Source organism: Oreochromis niloticus, linkage group LG23 (genome assembly GCF_001858045.2).
Source record: "Oreochromis niloticus isolate F11D_XX linkage group LG23, O_niloticus_UMD_NMBU, whole genome shotgun sequence".
Lineage (NCBI taxonomy): Eukaryota > Metazoa > Chordata > Actinopteri > Cichliformes > Cichlidae > Oreochromis > Oreochromis niloticus.
Genome location: NC_031986.2, coordinates 44,265,622 through 44,285,730, shown reverse-complemented (window position 1 = coordinate 44,285,730; position 20,109 = coordinate 44,265,622). Strand labels below are relative to the sequence as shown.

At 41.9% G+C, this 20,109-nt stretch overlaps 1 protein-coding gene and 1 long non-coding RNA gene across 4 annotated transcripts; one reads left to right on the top strand and one right to left on the bottom strand.

The window, feature by feature from the left end:
* Positions 1–7,977: 7,977 nt before the first annotated feature.
* Positions 7,978–13,931, top strand: rx1 (retinal homeobox gene 1). Of its 2 annotated transcripts, XM_003439988.5 has the most exons (4): positions 7,978–8,675; positions 9,082–9,417; positions 12,671–12,924; positions 13,200–13,931. In XM_003439988.5, exons 2-4 carry the CDS (start codon positions 9,108–9,110, stop codon positions 13,701–13,703), a joined length of 1,068 nt encoding a protein of 355 aa, XP_003440036.1. In that variant the 5' UTR covers positions 7,978–8,675; positions 9,082–9,107; the 3' UTR covers positions 13,704–13,931. The 2 variants fall into 2 exon arrangements, with proteins under 2 accessions (XP_003440036.1, XP_025759199.1); XM_025903414.1 differs by lacking the exon at positions 7,978–8,675 and having other exon boundaries at positions 8,688–9,417.
* A 1,600-nt stretch (positions 13,932–15,531) lies between these two features.
* LOC109197121 (uncharacterized) lies at positions 15,532–18,732 on the bottom strand. 2 transcript variants are annotated; one of them, XR_003216512.1, is made up of 3 exons: positions 18,408–18,731; positions 18,105–18,322; positions 15,532–16,259 (listed from the first exon to the last, which is right to left on the bottom strand). It is a non-coding gene; the product is annotated as an uncharacterized LOC109197121 (long non-coding RNA). The 2 variants fall into 2 exon arrangements; XR_002058438.2 differs by having other exon boundaries at positions 18,105–18,732.
* Between the last annotated feature and the right edge of the window lie 1,377 nt (positions 18,733–20,109).

Genomic DNA, 20,109 nt, shown 5'->3' with positions numbered 1-20,109 from the left:
CATGTTTTTCTGCTCGTGTGTGTTTAGGTGTGACCGAGCTTTCATCCAGGTATCCATATGTCGCTGGATGAGCTGATACGTTTTTCTCAGAGAACCTAATGCTTTCTAAGGTGCACGTTCTAGTAACACTTAGCCAACAGCTAATCTGCTGAAACAGAATTGATAGGGCTTTCAGCTGTTGGCTTCAGCTGTTCCAGGATAGGCAAAGTTAGGCGCACAATACGATGCAGTCCCACGTTTTTGTTTCTAACTCTCTGACCTCACATGACTGCGAGCTTGAAGCACTGACTTTCAGCTTTGCACAGTATGTACACTTATGTACAGGCTGCAGTCCTCCAATTAAAACCAAACCATCTCATATTGGGCAAATGAGCTGTAACATATTTCTGTTTGCAGAGCCTTTTTGTCTCTAGTCTAAATTTTGTTTGTGGAAAGTATTATATTTGAATTTTCCAAAAAAAATTAGTATTTAAGCTAGTGTGTTAAATATGGCTGTAACAACCCTCAAATTAAATGTCTTGATGCATGCAGAATCATCCAAATCCCCAAAAAGCTGACGAAGTTTCTCCCACTGAATACGCTACGTCCAGATGAACAGAATCAACTTTTTTCTGAACCCTCTAAATAAAGATTAAAGCTCTGGTGTAATCACTGCTTCCTTTCAAAATGTAATTTGCTTGAATGCACATCAAAAATGAGACACGTGTCACTGTCACGCCACAAACATAACATTTCTGGGGGCGTCAGATTTCTTGTGTATACTCAATGTTTTGTCAGGTGTGCTGCGGAGGACTGTTTCTAACATGCACATAGAGCTGGCTCAAAGTCATGCAAATGATAAATGAATGAATGATGCAACACAAATAGTTACATTGTTATTAGTAATAGTTTAGTGTCTTGCTGTTGTCCCCCAAACTGTGTGAATGTTAGTCCACTGGTCTTATTTAATAATATTAATAATGATTATTGTTATTATTACTTTGCATCAACCAGACACAACATAACATTCACTGCTTCGGTTGCCGGTGTCCCTACGGCTCCTAATACACTAATAACTTGGACGTTTGGTGAATCCACTGGTACTTTTCCATGTGGACTTTAATTCGCTGTGCATGTGTTAGTGAACGATCCCCGGTTTCTGCCCCACCCAACAATCTGTATAGGTGCAGCAGTGTGAAAAGGGATCATGGGGACTGACCTAAGAGGGTTTATCTTGGTGTGATTTAAGTGGATTGTGGTCAGTTCAGATGGTCTAAGGTCAGAATCGAAGCACCAACCAAGCTCCTTGAGCCAATCGAGGTATTAGACATAAGATGCTCTTCGTAGAAAACGCTATCATCCTCGCAGCTACAAATTCCAGGAAAACCACTTTTCTCTGCAATTAACTATAACCCCATCCAACCGTGCTCCATCGGGCTCATTGATATGCTTGTAAAATGAATATATTTTGTTTGTGGTTCTGTGTGTTAGATCAGTAACATTTTAACTGGCATCTCTGTAGAGGTTTGCTCCATATTTTTGGAAATCTTTAACCGCAGCATGGATACGAGCTTCTGTGTTATTCTGTCCGTCAGGAGTGCTGTGATGTGGGGATGGACATCCATAGGTCTGGGTGTGTTTTAGAAACTGGTGATTCTTTTCCTCCAGGTGAAATTATTTCAGTACTTCAAGAAAACCCTGAAGTAGATCAGCAACCACAAACCTTAGATCCATTTAAGTGGATTGGAGCCGTTATTAATTAGAGGTGGGAAACAGCAGACACCACACAAAACATGATACAATATTATTGTGATGTTTAACATTTTCCAATATGCTGAGTGTTGCAATAACATAAACAGATAAGCACGGACACCGCCTTGCTTATCTGTTTATCCAGTATGATAAAGATATCTCACTTCACGTATTTTATGTGGTACAAAATTATATTGTCAAACACAACAACACTGTCACTAAAACTTGCCATGAGTGTTGTGATAAAAAAGAAGTCAGCAATAATTTCAATCTCCCTGAGAGTGATTGCAGACGGACCGAGTCAAACTGTGACTGTTTGCAGAAAGGTTGGCCTCCTGTGTTTATTTGCGTGACTGAATCATTAGCTCACTTTGAATTAAGAGGTATGTTTGTCAAGCTAAGTGTGTCCAGTTTTTTGTTTTTCACTAAGTTTGCTCAGCTAGCAATTGTCTCAGGATGATGGCACGTGAGGCATCTTGTTCATAGTCTGTTCTATGTCTCTTACAGTATTCTTATTATCTTATTACATTATTATATTCTTATTACCTTTATTCTTATTATACTTATCTTATAGTATACTTCTATGTCTTACAGTATCACCAGACAGAATATTGCAACACTATGCCGTATCCTAAGGAGCTTGGAAAGGAAAGCGTCTGGACTTCTTTAGGTTTCTTGAAGACGTTTCAGCAACTGGTGGAGATTTAAGCCCTGTGGCAGTGCCCGCCCCCAAGAGGGACATGGACCCCCTATTGATCCTCTACCTAATCACACAAGCCAAGGTGTGAAAACAGGTGTAGGACACAATCAGCCAAGGTTTCGGGTGAACCCATTGTGACAGGTAGCCCCACCCTGTCATGTGATTTCCTGAGGTTAGTCTTTTGACGATGATTGTCCACATTGTTTTCAGAATTTCAGTTTAACGTTGCTTCTTACTGTTTTGGCCTTAAGAGGTGAAGCCCCCACCTATATAACCCCCCCCCCGGTTCTCCTTTGACCTTACACTTTTACATGGTCTTGGTCTCGCTGTCTCGGTCTTGCTGTCTCAGATCGACATAGTGGTCGGGAGATTTGGAGTCAACAGTATCCATGACACACAACGTAACGTTCGATAATGTGTCATGTGCAAAAGCATCAGCTCTAAGAGCCGTGCTTACAGAGTGCTTTAGTGAATCAGAAGAGTCGACTCCCATTGAGCGAGAGCCAGCTCCTCACTTAATTTGCTTTCGCTGCTCAGCTCTCACACAGTGGCTCAGCTATGCTCCAATCCCTCCATATTGTGGCCAATCACATGCGAGGATATAAGATAATATCAGTATGTGAAAAACGGAGAGGGTGAGAGACGTGACAGAGACGTGATACAACTTCCTTGAATAAAGAAGTTGTATCAGTGCATCAGAGCGTGCGTCTGTCCTCTCAGTAAGTGAGTGAGACAGTAGACAGCTGTGAGGAGGGCTGTGCGAGTGCATCGCAAAAACACATAAATATGCCTGAAACTCGTAAACGAAGCAGCGTCTGGCTGCAGTTTAAAGACTTTTTTGTCTCGGTCTGTCTTGGCCTCGATACCCTCTGGCCTTGGTATTGTCTTGGTCTTGGTTTAGGCGGTCTTGGCTACAAGTCTATCTTGCAGAAGCTGATGTTTGTTGATAACACTGTATAAGACTTTGTGACCGACTTCTCATCTATAAATACAGACTGCCATCAGACGCATTTCTGCTTTCAGTATGCACTCACAGTGTTTCAGCAACAGCTGTTTTCTACCTTGTCATTCAAGTAGCTGATTGTTACAAATATCAAATCGATGGATCAATATTCTGGCCTGAACTTCTGCATTGATTGCAGAAAATTAAGAACTGCCTAAGTTTTCTTTAGTTCATAGCGAACAGTCAAGTACAGCATCTAAGAAGCTCAAGCTTAGCACAGTCTTTATGCATCATGAAGTCAAGTTTGCTTCTGAACACTTAATTGCTCTCGAAAAAGTAAATGAGCTTTTGTCATATTTGTCTTCATAATGGTCTTACTCATTGTTTAATTATTTCTCTGCGCACATCTCCAATGAGGACTATTCTCACGTCATGCTTCAGAGATGGCAAAGTGTATCACTTCCTGTTCTAAAATCCACACAAACGTCATTGACTTTTCAGACAAGATTTTTTTCTTCTTCCTTCCTCATAGACACTGGTTGTGCATCACGAATGCACAGGGGAGCACTTCTCCAGCTTGACAGTAAAGTTTTATTTGTCTTCCGTCCAACAGATGCAAAGTTTTATCTGTTAGGTTTTCCTACACATTGTTTCATTATAACATGCTGTAACACATTGATGGTTTGCTGATGTAAATCATTGTATCACTTAACATGAGAAATCGGGATAAGCCTGCGCTTATCCTGTGACAGGGAGCAGCTGTAATTCAATTATGAAAATAAGGTTAAGAGCAGCGTCTGTCTCTTGGGTAGAGTCTCACAGTAGAGGTGCTTGCGTGACAAGGATGTTGACAGAGTGAGTGATTAAAACAGGTCTTTTGTAGAGGTTAAAATTTGGCTAAAGGTGGATGATGGTGGATATTGTGTGGTCTTATGGAGCGAGCTCTTGGGCCCTTTTTAAAACAGGTGCTTATTAAGCAGGAAGGGTCCAACAAAAGGTGCATTTTTTATGGAGTAAGCTAGTACATTCGGGGGTGTTTTGGAAGAAGCAAAAGCCAGAGGCTGTGTCCTCTGTAACATTACCTACCTGCCTGTTCCTCCAAAGTGTAAGTAGTAGCTTAAACAGTGTGTTTAGGGCTATGATTGTTAGCATTTCCAGCTAACTAGCCATAGAAACTGAGCTTAGCAAAGGAGCTCATCACTAACTGTTTAATCAGAATTTAGAGTAACATTAGCTTAAAGCTTTGTATTTAATTTAATTCCAGAGCTCTGAAAGCACGTCTTCCTTCTGAAAGTGTTTTTATTTTTAAAAAATTTGGAAAGAAATGAGCTGGAAACACCCGAGACTCCGACAGACATTTCAGCAGTTCATTTAACTTAATTTATTCAATTTGCCGGGTACAGGAGTTACAGTAACAGTTGCCATTTCTTCCAGCAAACATTGCAGACGGCTGCCGTCTTAAAATGATTGTGTGAAGCAAGGCTGGCTACATAGCTAGCCTGATAGTTACACAGATACTCTTCAAAAAACATAAAAAGTAAATAAATAAAAAACAAATTAAGTGAACACTAAATTTTTAACTTTTATTTTTGGTGTGATTCTGAATCGGATTTCAGTTTTTGATGTCATGTGAGTGTCACACAACATGTGTCAATAAAGATTTTCAGTATACGCGCATGCATATATACACGTGCGTGCGTGCGTGCGTGTGTGTGTGTGTATGAATGATTGTATCCATGTAAACACTGACTGCAAATAGCAATGGAGCTGACGTAACCATGGAAACACTCAGTAGTTTTGCAGATAGTGGAATTGTAACCAATGAGAGCCAATCACGAAAGGACACTCTGTGTGTGTGTGTGTGTCTGTGTGTGTGTGTGTGTCTGTGTGTGTGTGACATTTTCACAGACACATGACTTTGCCTTCCTTGTGATACTTCCACATTTGTCCCACTTCCACTCCCTTTCTGGTCCCCTTTGTCGTTTTACCTCCTGTACTCCCCCTCCTCTCTCTGCCCCCCCCTCCTCTTTCTGCCCCCCCCAACAAGCTGACACTGTTCATTTACAAGTTAGCTGTTTTTACTTCTAATAGGATCAGGGGGACTTACACTGTCATCTGATAAAACTAAGCAGCTTGATAACTACACTGCCCCTTCTTAACCAATTTATGCTCAGTCGGGATAACAGAGAAACTACGGAAGGTCAAAAATGTATTAACGTCATCTCGGGATAAGTTAGCACCTTAGTCTATCATTGCTTTATAAGCTTGTTGGCGGTGAGATTCAGCCTCGCTTCTGAACTAATAAGAATAGTTCAGAGAAAGCACATTTCCTTTTTGTGCTTCAGCACTTAATTTATGGTCTTAAATCTATATGATTATTTGTGTCGTTTAAAGGCGGCTCTAGTTTTCTATTATTACACCCAAACTGAATCTCTGCCATGGACCCTACACTCTTTGGCCTTGTTTAGATAACATTATTATGGGCTGAAAACATACCTTTTCATTTTGTTAATGCATTGACTAGTACTACAGTAGTACTACAGTAGTACTTCACACTGTACACTGCAGTGGTGAGGTTACCCTGTCAGTGGCGTTAAAAACTTACAGCTGTCGATCAAAATCAGCTTTAAAATTACAGATTTTTTTTTTAATTCGACTCATTCTTCCTCGACAAAAACTACATTACCCACAATGCATCTACACCTCTTTGGTATCCTGTTAGTGGGAGAGTAAAAAATATTGATCAGCTTACTTCTCTCCTACTTCTTGCTGTCTTCACCCCCACGTTAACTTCCCTGATGTGCAGAGGTGCGAAATAATGAAGTGTAAATGTAACTGTACTTAAGTAGAGTTTCCAGCAGTTTCACTGGTTACTTTAGTTTTAAAGCATTTGAGGGGAGTTATTGAGAATTTCACATCCTAAATACGAACTGTAGCTCAGGAGGTAGAGTAGGTCGTCTAATTATAATTAGAAGGTTTGGTTCCCGGCTCCTCCAGTCTGCATCCCCAACTATCCTTGGGCAAAATGCTGAACCCTACGTTTCCCCTGATGCATCTGTGTGATTGTATGAATGGGTGAATGAAAAGATGCTATAAAAGTACCAGTTCACATAAAATGACAGATCAGTGCTTCTCATGCATGACATATGGAAAAGAGTTGGAGATGTTAGGCAGCATCGTTTACAGTACTACAGTCATTTTTCTGTTTAGGTGTGAAGGCAAAGTCACTCGGTTAGGTTTAGACTTTGATACTTTGAGATAAAGTATAAATAAATAAATAAATAAATAAAGAAGTTGTATCAGTGCTTTATCTTCTCCCAGAGCCTTTTTTTGCAACACAAGTGTCTGTACTTCTACTTAAGTGAAGAATGCGCGTAGGTTGCCAACTCTGCTCAAGTGACACAAGATCACATGACGACAGGACTCGCTCGGTGCCGCCGTAGATGGCGGATGAGAAAGCTCCAAATTTAGCAGGGTGATCTGCAGGTGAAGTGTTTGCTGTCTGCACTGACATGTAAATAGATGTTTTACTGTGGGGCATGTGCAGAAAAATCACAGTCCTTTGTAGCACAGAAGTGTAACATAAAAACAAAATGACTGTGACGAGGAATTTGAAATGATCACAGGACAGTTTCTTCTCAAAAACCAAATTTGCATTTTGAGCTCCCGTCTTTTTGCAGCCGAGCTGTGTCAACATGAATCTGAAGAAGTCCGAGTTTTAGATTCAATCGTGTGTTTATCTGTATCTGTCTTTATTTTGAGATATGTCTGAGGTCAGAGGAAATCTCTTTAGCGTCTTTAGAGTCGATGCTAATTTCTGTGACGCTAAGCCAGGGTCAACTTTGAGGTCTGTGGCCTCCAAACTCTGTGCCCTACCTCTCAGCTTTTGTGCTGCGGTCTCTCGAGAAACACACTTCAGTCAAATGAAATAAGCCTGAGGTGATAATGTCCCTTTATGACTTCGCTTACCACACTTTTCTTTTCTGCTTCTATGAAATAGTTTGAATCTACGGTGTTAAATGGACGCAGCATTTTTAATCAGAGGTTGTGTGACGTTCTGTGTCAGCACAGGTATTTTCTGTCACCTATTCCACTGTTTAAGCATATTTTATATATATTTAGTGGGTTTTCCAAAGCCAAAGCAGTTCTTGTCTTGGGTACAGTTATCTTTGAGGTGATCCATCACCTCAAAGAACGGTCATATGTTTCTCAGTATTTTCATGTTTCTGTGTGTTTGAATGCCACACGCAGCACTGTAGCACAGTAAAAGGTTCAAGTTCCACAAAACAGTCTTATTTTGACTGATTTGATTAACTGTGGAGCCATTAAACCACACTATAAAACATTAGCTCTCTTTTTAATCCATTTAAACAACTGACTGGCTTTCATTAATCTCTTTTGGTGGGTGGTTCATGCAAACTTGCTTTATATGCAAATAAAACAAAAACTGAAATGACAGAACAATAAAAGGAGAATTAAAGGTTTAAATATCGCAGGCTGCCAATAACTACTACAGACAAAGTTATATTTTGAATACATAAATAGTTACGTTGTTGCGCTTTGCTTTTTAGTTTGTAGTTAATAAAACTAAAGTAGTAGCACGACTTCAACGCAAATCAGACAGAGAACCGACACAGAACATACATGTGGTATTTTACATTTTTATTTACTATGTGGTAAATTGTTTTCTTTTTGTTGTTTTTATAATGTGTGCATTACAATTTCACCTTTTCCTTTCTTCCGGTATTTTCACATAAAGGGGTCCCAGTGGTGATTAGTGAAAACTTTGAGCGATTCTTTTGTCTTTAAAGCAATAAATTTATGAAAGAAAGTCTCGTCTGGGCTTCATTAGCCTGGCCTTCTCCGTCGGGGGTAAATGAAAATGACATTTAAAACAGTTACTTGAGCAGAAAACAGCCGCCAATCACTCTTAAAGGGGAAGGATTGCAATTAACAGCCCTCTCCTAATCCCCTCGTTTCACCTCCTACGCCGCCTCAGCTTTGTCCACCTCTCTCTCCCAGCTCACTCCTCTCCCACTCTCCTCTCTGAGCTGGAGTGGATAGCGTCTGAACTCGGCTGCTAAACGCTCTTTACCATTGGAGTGCATCTATTTGGGGCTGTTTGTCACACAAAGAGAACATATTTAGAGAAATGCTCGGTAATCAACGGCAGCTGAGCGACTGCAGGCGGTGCACATAGCGAATCTGGGAAGAGTGAAGTTGGAGGGAGAGCTGCTGAGAGGAACAGGTGGAGCACTGGCATCAGTAACTTCAGCACTTCAGCATATTTACTTCCAAGAGGTAAGCATTGCCACGGTCTCATTAGGCTCTAATTATTTACTTCTTATGTAACAAACACAGAATCCTTTGCTGGAAATCCAACAACTTCATGACTTATTTGTCAGGAAAAGTGCACATTAGTCCAAAGATTCACACAAAATGTGACTACGTTTGAAAATGTTAGCCTGAGTTTCCACAATATTAAGTCCAGCAGTAAAACTTTTTATAAGAAAGGCTCCTTGTGTATGAAGCTGACCCATAGTCACAATCTTATTAGTGGTTTGTTGGAACACTCAGAGTCTACGGGGTCCTGACCCCCTGGGCGTCTGAAGAAGATAATCAGGTTTAGATGGATGACGGTCATCCTAGGTGACCTAGTGAGTCTGGGTCTGCGTAGCCTCACCCAAACATCTTCCCTCGACCCCAGGCCCAGGTGATTGCCCAGACGCTCGAATGCATTTATCGCTGGATACCATGAGCATGGTGGACGACAGCTGCCTCTCGCCCAGCAATTTCCACGAACTGGGTAAAGGTGGGGGCGTTGCAGTGGGAGGCCGTGTCCACAGCATCGATGTCATCCTGGGTTTCAGCAAAGAGCAGGACCCCTTGCTAAGTCCCGCCACGGCCCCCGGACCCCACAAAGTGACCATAGACGGCCTGGCTGAGACCGGGAAGCAGCAGGAGCCCTCGTCGCACCCGTCCTACAGCGGGCACCTTTCCTCTCTGAGAAGCAGCAGCGGCACAGAGCAGCAGCAGTACCACGGTGAGTCAGGCTGAGGATGTTGCTCTCCATCCTGGTGAAGCTGATTTTTTTTAAGAGTAGCACCACCTTTTAAGATGATTTTGTTTCATTAAATTTTGTGAGCTCTTTGGGCAGAATGGATCAGCTGCTGCAGAGTTTGTTACTGAGGGTGAATCATCAAAGCCTCAAAGCATAGAGATGGTCAGAGATACTGATTATACAGCAGCATCACTGCTGGACTGAAGTGATCTTTACTTTTTCTAACTTTAAAGATTTGAATGATGTAATCCAGAACATAGGTAGACTGAAGTTAGTGATGCTGCTGGGCAAACATAATACGTTTTTATACTACCAGATAGCTGAACATGACATTATCTGACCACAAACACAGTTCGAGCCTTTTATAGTCAAAACCTCGCTCAGGAACCAGAATAAACTAGTCAAGCTTCGTGATGTGACTGTTTTGTCAACAGTTGTGGTAAAAAGCAGGAAACAGATCAAATAAATGACAATAAAACAGACAATATCAATGACCATTAAAGACATCATTAAACACCATAAAGGACATCACACAAGCACGCAAAATACACTCGCAGGCCTTTATTTTGACCTGAGATTTAGAATCTGGTGTAAAAATCTAATAAACCAAAATCTGATTTTCAACTCTCACACACACAAAATATACAAAATGAGTAACAGAAGCAGCTTCAAATCTGTGACATTCAGTTATAATTACTGCTCGTATTATTTCAACAGCCTATCATCAAAAGTCTGATCACTGTAAATGAGGTTATTCCACCTTTGCATGAAAACCTCTCACACACCGATTCAAAATCAATGCATTAAACACTGTTGCCATGTAAAGCCTGCTGCATTAACTCCACCGTGTGGACTGAGATTGAGAGATAAATCACAGGACAAGATGGTGTAGGGGGTTTATGTCCCCAAGACCAATCCCATCCCCTTGTGGAATTCCCCTAATCTTCTCTTCTGTGCAGATTAGATTGTACCGTAGTCCAATCGCTCTTTATTGTTATCGTTCGCTCCTAGAATCAAATTGAATCATGTTTAATCTGAAGCTATTTTCACACACAGGATCAGGCAGGTGGTTGGTGATTTTGTGGCAGGAACAAGAGAAAAAGTTGTTCCTGTGAACCGGAGACGAACCAGAAACACTGCTTTTAAGTGACTCAGATGCAGTTTGGTTTCAGTGCATTAACATCCATAAACACTAATGACATCACTCCATCCTGTGTGAAGTCAGCCCAGTTCCTCCTGACCGAGCAGCTTCTCTGTGTTCGGTGTCAGTCGGGCCACCCCCCTCTCCTCTCCGTGCTGAGATGTTCTGCTGGCTGATAAACAGTAGGGAGGCTTCAGACCAGTGGCTGTGATGGGCTGACAGGCCAAGAGCTGGTCACTGAACCAGGCCTGACCTCTGCCTTTGTCGGAGCCTGGTCTTTGTCATAGCTGCTTAATGAGAGGTGGATAAATGAACCCCAAAACCCTGCTTTGCTTTTGCCTCGCCTCCCGTTTCTCCAGCAGAAAGACCACAGTCGACCGGCTCCTTTATCTCCATCACCGCATCCCCTTAACAGAAACAAGCTAGCATTCAGTTTCGTACAGTCTGCTAAAGCTCTGAAATATCATTCAATATAGAAGTGTATTCCTGAACATGTTATGACCTCAGTCTGTAGCTTCAGTCCCTTATTTCACTTCCTGCCTTTAAACATGACTGTTTTGGTTTAGAGCTGCACTGATGAGCGATGAGGACTCGTATCAATATCAGCTTTTAGGAAGTCAAACAATTGGGACTATAAATCAATTCTTCACGAACTTACGCAGCCGATAGCTGGAGCTGTTTTACCCAAACGTGAAGACTGCCTCAGCTGTGAGGCACTCTCCGCTGCTAAGCCAGCCGAGACTATCGGAAACCACACGGTCTGAGCTGGTCGTGTGATGACGGCGTTTTTAAATGACCCCAAGATTTGAAATGACCTTTTCCTTCTCTTTAAAAGTCTTGAACTGTCGTTATTAAATCAGAGAAGAAGAAGAAGTCTCATTGAGATCGGGGTCTACCCCTCGCATCTCTCAGCCTGAGAAACTTGAAAAATATCTGCAGTCAGAATACAGTTACCTTTGTTACAGTTACATTTGTTACAGTTACACCTGTTACAGTTACACCTGTTAAAGCAAAGAGCTGAATACTTCCTTAATGGCTGATAGAGACCAAAACCAGAGCTAAATATGGCGACTATCAGCCATCACCTTTACACTTTTAGATAAACTACAGAGCAGCACAGGTGTTTAACTGCTGAATATAACAAAAATGCTTTGAAAGCTCATAAAAAAAACGAGATTTTTGCTTGTCTCACTAAACGTTAGTTGGTGTGAGAGACACTGATGATACTGATGTTTCTATGGTTTACCTTAATACAAAATTAGCCCTTAATTAAAATCAGCTTAACCCACTTTCTGTGATTTGCAACTTATCTAACATCCTGAATGAAATTAAGTCTTTGAGTCAGATCCAAGCTTGCCACTCATTAACTCTTAACTCGAGTAGATTATTTTATTCCCGGATCATCATCTCTGTACTTTGTTTAGCTAAATCAGTTTGCTGGCTGGTCTGGATGACCTTAAAGACCTCCCTGTTTTCCCCGGTAGCCTCTCCCGTGTTTCTGTATACTGTCGATGAACGTGCATGTTGATTCGATTAGAAATAGAGCTGAGGACGAAGAACTGAGAGAGGAATTGTTTGACGGGGAGGGTTATGAGGAGGGACAGTGTCAGTGAAAGCTTTGTAGTGTCTGTAAACACCAGCTTGTCAGAAACCTGTGATCCTAAAGGCTGACAGAACTCGGGACGTTTCCGTGCTTTGACTCTCCTGCACGGGGGAAATAGATTATTTCAGATCTGCTGTGAGCTTAGCCAAAAATGGTAGTGGCTGTTGAGCGTGGTGATAAAAACAGTGGTTTTCAATTTTCTTTTTAAAGACCTTTTAACTTTGAAGAAAAGTAAACACTGGAAAAAGCTTCCTAAATCCGATTAGGAATGTTTTGGAGCTTCATTGAGGTACGGGGAATTGCTTGCTTCACTGACCTACAGTGGCCTATTGTTGCAGGTGTCAAACTAATGTTTGCTCTACTGGAAAGTGGGAAACTGCATTCTCCATTTGTATTTCTCTCTAAACTGTAGTTCTCATTCACTTCGTCCAGTCAAAAAGCATGTGGAGGAAGTAAAAGCTCACAATATTTTTTCCCGGGCTCTTCCACAGACTCCAGCTTATTTGCAAACAAATGTGATCAGGAACTGAGCGAGCTGAGGAAGAGTATAGAGAGCGATGAAGGCAAGTCTCCGGAGCCAAGCAAGGATGAGCAGCCCAAGAAGAAACACAGGCGCAACCGCACCACCTTCACCACCTACCAGCTGCACGAGCTGGAGCGTGCCTTTGAAAAGTCCCATTACCCAGACGTGTACAGCCGCGAGGAGCTCGCCATGAAGGTGAACCTCCCCGAAGTCCGAGTTCAGGTAATGTGAACTGCATTAAAGGCAACACCACTTCAAAGATTGCTAAGAAGCACTTCAAACGTTTCTGTCATGCTTTGGGGTTTTTTTTAGAGATATTCTCATTATTCTGGAATAAAATCTCATATTCACACCACGTGAAAGGCTGTATCCATTCAAAAAACTCCCCCAGTGTTGTCGAGTATATTCAAGTATAATACATTACCCTATCCAGAATGAAAAACTCTGCACTCCATCATATTTACACGCACCTTATTTTTCTGTCATTTTTCTTCCAGGTCTGGTTTCAGAACCGCAGAGCTAAATGGCGCCGGCAGGAAAAAATGGACGCCAGCACCATGAAGCTCCACGATTCACCCATGCTCTCTTTCAACCGTCCGGCACCAGTTCACACCGGCATGGGTCCAATGACCAACTCCCTCCCCTTGGAACCCTGGCTGACCTCTCCCCTGTCCAGTGCTACACCTGTACACAGTATCCCAGGCTTCATGGGTCCAGCTCAAGGCCTCCAGCCCAGCTACCCAAGCCACCATTTCCTCAACTCCACCCCTCATGCTCCTCACGGTCCTCATGGTCCTCATCCACACCCTCACACTCATCCCCATCCGTCCATGGGTCAGGGGATGCAGAGCATGGCTCCTCCTCCTTATCAGTGTCCAGCACCGTACCCTGAAAAGTACCCTTTGGAGGATGTGGACCAGCGCAGCTCCAGTATTGCTGCGCTGAGGATGAAAGCCAAGGAACACATCCAGTCTATGGACAAGACCTGGCAACCCATGTGACTAATGAGCTCGGCGGTCGACCTGAGCAATGCTGGAAGTGACACGTCACGTGCTACGCCACTAAGTGAAAGAAGCGGATTCTGAACTGTGAAAGTTGAGGACGTAAGAATTTTTTGGGGGGGGAGACTTTATTTTCTTTTTTACTTCTTCCCCCTTAAAAAACAACTGAAACCTTCAGCGGGTCAAAAGTTTCCGATATTTTTGCTCGTCCAATCTCTAGGTGTGTATTGTTGCAAACAAATATCTTCTAGGTGAAAAAAAGCAAACAGTTTATGACACCTAGAAGTATTTACGAGTCACAAACAGGATCTGAATGCATATGTTTCATGCCTGATCCTTTGCTGCAGCTCTTTGGGTGCACCAACAGTGAAGACATGCTATACATTAAAAACTGCCAAAATGCAGGAATTCTTATTCATCACTTTTCATTTATCGAAATCATTTGAGTCGAGCAAAATATCATTCTCATTCTTTACTTTTCTAATTTTTTTCCTTACACCACATTTGTGTTTTTTCTAATTAGTCCAGCTGTCGAATTTTGGGCCTGCTAATCAGAGTCACAGGACTTTGTGAATGAACCTTTGGTCTCTGTTTAATGTGAAATCGAGGCATGAAGACACACTACAGTGTCACTGCTCATCTCACTAATCTGTTTAGTTATAAAAGCTGTGTAGCTGGTTTTCGTTTTATGTCCACTTGTAGTATGGTTTATGTTTCTACTTGATGCGCAGTTTAGATATGCGAGTCCATGTTTTAGATATCTTGGTGTGACTGGAAGAAGATGATCAGTGAGAAGAAGCTTCTTTAACAGATCTTCGTCTGTTGGGAAAAGGGTCACCTCAACTGGGACCAGGAATATACCAAAAATATTTCTGCACGGAAACGTTTTTTCTGACTTGTGCTTTAAAGAAGGGAGGAAGCAGTAGAAAGGCAGAGGAAGTAGACAGAAACGCAGGCTAGTCAGCGGAGTAGCCCTCTTTTTGCTTGAGTGACTGTTGGAGGAGAAAACCTGTTGGCAGCTCAGTGTTGGGTGGCTGCGTGTACGTGCAGGGCAGCAGAAAGAGCCCTGTGTGATGCGTCACCCCACATAGTTCGGTCTTTGTTCGACACAATTGATCCAAGTGTATCCTCTTTGTCCCGAACAGAAGGGGGAGAAACGGTCTCAGGCTGCACTAAATAGGCCCTTGTAACCATTTTGTTGTAGTTTTTTTCTTTTTCAAACAAGAGGAAACATGGATTGTTACTGCTTTGGTCATTAGTGACACAATATTAGTCTTATGCCATCTGTTACAGGGTTAAGCCCCAATCATCTTAAAGTTGGAGCACAATATGCTTCATATGGACAGTAGAGGTAAATAAATAAGACTGTGACATTGAAATGTTTTTGCATGTGCAGGTACCATCTCAAACAAATCTTTGGAGGTTGAAATTTATATATTTTTTTGACGTCTTACAAAAAAAGAGGGATAGAAAACTCTGTCATCTTAAAGTGCAATTTCAGAAACCCATTTTTTATATTTCTATATAAAATGTGTTTTTTCTTTTGTTAAAAATAAAAAAGGAGACTCATTTCTGCCCAGATTGTTACAAAGTCACACTCCACTTTTTTTCCCATATTTTTGGATCAGTTTGAAATCACTCTTGTCTGACCTAAAGGAGATAAATGTTACAGCCGCTGTTCATCATCTGTCTTCATGTAGTTTTACACGATGGTGAACGACGCCGGGACCTCACACAGCACAGGAAACCAGAATTATCTTATGTGTTAACAGGACATTTAGGGCGCCCCATAAATGTTTTGGGCCAAGAATAAGCCAAAGGTTAGATAACAGACAACATTGCACTAGTTTTAGTTATTTTTATTATTATCTGTGAAAATGTACAGAAGATAGTTATGTCTGTCTTAGTGATATCGTTGTTTTATTTCTTTTGGATTTTGTCCGGATTGTTGATGTTCATATTCTGGAACAAATGGAGATCTACTGAAAATAAATATAGTTTGATAGAAATTGTATCTCCGCGTTCTCACTGCAGTGCTTTCATGTTGACCTATGCACTCATTCCCACAGTCACTGTGGGGTTTTTTAACCTCCCTAAGACTACTAGAGCAATCCAAGATTACTACAGTATAATCGTTGTCATCTGACATACATGAGCAGAGACATTTTTTTTCTTTGCTGCAAACACTTGTGCGCCTTGTCTCTCTCTCTGTCATGGTTTTCCTTCTTTTTACCCCTCTCAATCCTCTCTGCTTTTCCATGGGTTTGTGGCAGGATGCCAGCCTGTTAGGAAGATGAGACTCCAATCAATCAGGACTTCCCAGGGGGGCCTCTGACCACAGGGCTCGGCTCCCTAATTGCCCCCAGGCAGGCAGGCAGGCTGCAAGGTTCAGCCGCTGCAACACATGTTCACAGAGGGCCGGTGCCGCCGTGCTCGCTGGGCTCCTCAGCATGTGAGACACTGTCCCGGACAGATGGAGGGCTGAGCAGACTTCAAGGACCATATGGATAAGCCAGTAGATGAAACATGGAAGTTTTTGCAGGATCTTTTTAAATTCTTAACATGAAAATAGATGTGTTACAATTGGATCCAAGTTACAGAGCTCAGCAAGATATCCTGATTTTAAAAATAAGTTGCATTAATTTTTTTCTGTGCAATACACACACACAACATTTTAATATGCATATTTATATCATGATTTTTCTTTAAAGGATTACCCAAGGAAAGTAATACAGGACCTCAGACTGAGGAAATGGCTTTTAGCTCGTGAATGTAACAAGTGCACAGGTAAGACTAGAAAAACTTTCACTATTTTCACACTTTTTACCTTACTGTTAGGGTCTCATATGTGAATAATTAAGCAAACAACACAGCCTGAATGAAAAAGGAAAAAAAAAAAAAAAAAAAAAAAAAGTAAAGCTTTAGCCAAAAGGATGAAAGAGGCCGAGAATGTGAAGAAGCCAGATTAAGTTGGAGAAAAGTGTGGGTGTGAGAGACATACAGAAAGAGGGAGAGTGGAGAGGGGGAGACAGAGGGTGGGGTGGGTGCTCATCAGAGTTAATGATGTAGAAAATCCCCCAATTAGAGCGTTTTCCTGTGTTGCAGGATGAGTTCAGAGTGGGGTCCTCTGACAGACCAGGGATTAGTACCCGGGCCGGGCGAGGCCGAGCTGGGCCTGAGCGGACACTAACTAACTGCTGGATTGCTGGCACTGCTCAGCTGGGGCCGGGTCGGGGCTACAGTCACAGCCGGGGGCTGGGGTAGGCATGCGTTGAGCCACAGTGAGTGACACAAAGGAAAGCTTGGGAAAAAGAGCAGCAGCAGATCGGCAGGAAAAAGGTTCTGACAGAGGGTCGTTTTCCTGTGCCAGTGCTCCTAACATTTACTCAACCACCATTTCTGGTCTTATTTTCTAAAAATATTAACTTTTTAAAAATATATCACAGTATTACATACAAGCATGTGCTCACCCAAAACATTATCCAATATAATCTGAACATGTGATTACTACAGAAAAATCTGTCTTGTCCACATATTGCTCGATGTCAGACAATAAATCACCAAATGTGGCGTTGCATTAAGAAGCAGGAACACAACCTTTAATCCTCCCTGATACCTGGAACAATAAATCCTTCTGGATCATTACACAACAAGGAAGCTGATTAAACATAAACAATGACATCTGGCTGTAGCTCAGGTGGTAGAGCAGGTCATCCACTGATCGGAAGGTTGGTGGTTCGATTCCTGGCTTCCCCTAGTCTACATGCCAAATATCCTTGGGCAAGATACTAACCCCAAATTGCTCTCCGAATGTGTGTGAATGTTAGCTCTAAAGCACTTAGAAAGATGTGCTTGTGCGAATGGGTGAATGCACAAGTTGTGTAAAGCGCTTTGAGTGCTCAGATGAGTAGAAAAGCGCTATATAAGAACCAGTCCATTTACCATTTACATCTTTTGTCTTTTTTAAGTGTCATAGTTCCCTAAAACCAAGATATGTAAAATGCACACTCACACAAACCCATCAGGGACAACTGCACTTTACCCAAGGATGCTTCGGCATGCGGACTGGAGGAGTCAAGGATCGCTCCACCAACCTGAGCCACACCCACCCCTAAACTTACTGCACCTGGTATTCCCAAACTGCCTTTCAAGGAGGTGGTAATGGGGGTGTGTCGCACTAAGACCCCAAAGAGGGGGCAGCTGTTAATATCAGCCACCAAAAAGATTTAAGGGATGTTTGAAGAAGTCTTGAGGCACGAGTGGTGCAAAAAAAGGTGGCATTTATTAAAAATAAAATAAATAAATATAAAGCAAATGAAGCCTCTGCTTTATGCTAACAAAGGCTTTACCATATGTATAAACTGCACCTCTACATACTGAAAGAATGTGAAATAAACTCACCCTCCAACTGTCCTCTACCTCTTCTGTGCCCCAGTTAACGTCTCAGGACCTAATCATGCAAACCTCTCTGCATTACCAGCCGATTACCAGGAACACAGGTGACACATCAGGAAGTCAATTAAATGACTGAAGCCAATCTTTTGATCACGTAAGTTACCAAAATACACCAAAAGAAACTCTTTTTGATAATATGTCAGTCATGTCCAGACTCCCTGATCCTAAAAGAAACAGGAATCAGAAACATCATCCCAACGTGATCAGTAGTGTAACAATAAAAACTTCATAAAGTTCTTTCATCTGAACCCTTTTGAGTTTTCTTGTGCAGGACAGCGGTGAAAGTCAAAGAATTCAACTTGTAGACACATTTCCAAACAGAAAGACGAGGAACTCTGAGGCCTCTCTAACGCCCCTCTTCTACACAGCAACTGTGTTCATTAGGAACAACTGAAACCCTAATGACTAATTGATTAATTGTGCAGTCTATTATTTTGCTCCTGCACCCGAGTAGATCTGAAAGCGCCACGGCTGGAGTTAACAGTCTTATTGGAAAGACGCGTTCCTTGCAAAGGATAATAAGGGAAAAAAGCGGAATTAATTGGGTTTGATTAAGAGAGCTTTTCAATGGGACACAGCTTTTTCGCATGACATAATTAGAGGTCAGCTAACGGGGGCAGGGAGGAAAAGGGGTGGGGGATTTAGTTGTTGGCGCCAGTGCTGTGTGGGTGTGTCTGAGGGGGACAAATAGATAGAGAGAGAGAGAGTGTGTGTGTGTGTATGTGTGTGCGTGCGTGCGTGTGTGTGGTGATGCTTCGTTCACACTTGCAGGACTATGTTGTGTGTCTGATGTGGTAAATTTCTTTAGGCCCACTCACCAGAAAACACACAGTGAAGTTCGGGGGGGGGGCCTCTCTGCGCTCAGTGTGTGATTATCATCACTACAATTGGCAGCATTAAAGGCCCAGTGCTCAGGCTTTTGTTACTGCTGCATGGTCATTAGCTGTGCATTTCAGAGGCCACTTTATTGTATGGAGGGAGGCGGTGGCAGAAAAGTACTTTCAGCAGTGCGTTTGGATGAGCATGCAACATTCAAACACACACACACTCACTTTATGACTCTATAATCCTGTTACAATATAATCTAGAGCAGGACAGTGGGACACGCAAGCTGTCAGGTCTAAAAATACACCCAGACTCTCTTAAAACAAGACCAGGCTTCAGATTTGATTAGATGATCAAATATTTCATTGTGAGTCACTCCATCTGCAAATTTTTACTCAGAAGAGCTGCGATCTTACTTTGTTTCAGCAGGGTTTGCAGCAGACAATAAGCCCCAAATAGAAAGTGAAGCTACAATACCACTTTATATTAAGCATCTGATTTACTGAGTGTTCTTCACTAAGACATTACACTACAGGTTTGTGCTGGAAAAATGAAAGCAGAGAGGATATTTCTTCTTAACATAATGTTAGATCATTGTAGTTGAAGCTTTTATTTCTACAGCTGAATTTCTCAGTGCAGGACCAGCAGAGTACTCGTACTTTGTTATTGATTCCCTGATTTCTCTCTGAACCCCGTCTTTCTTCTTTCAGCAGCTCCCTTTAGGGATCACCACAGCACATCATCTGCCTCCATCTCACTCGATCCCTCTGCATGTCCACCTTTGCTGCATCCATGGATCTTCTCTGTGGTCTTCCTCTTTTCCTCCTTATTCAGCATTCTTTGTCCAATATATCCAATATCCCTCCTTTAAACAGTTTGAAAGTAGATCTTCAGAAGCTGAAACCACTGACTTTACTGAAGTTTGTGATCGGTTTTCATTAAAAATGCATAAAATACTTTCATTTGCTTACTGTGATATGTGGATCCAAAAAAATAAATAAAAATAAAAAAAATAAAAATTGTGCACGCAGTTCTTTTAGAGTTATTAAAATTAAATACTGCTATTATTGCTTTGCAATGTATGTTTTTAGTTTTATTTTCCCAGTATACTGTACAAGTTTTATTC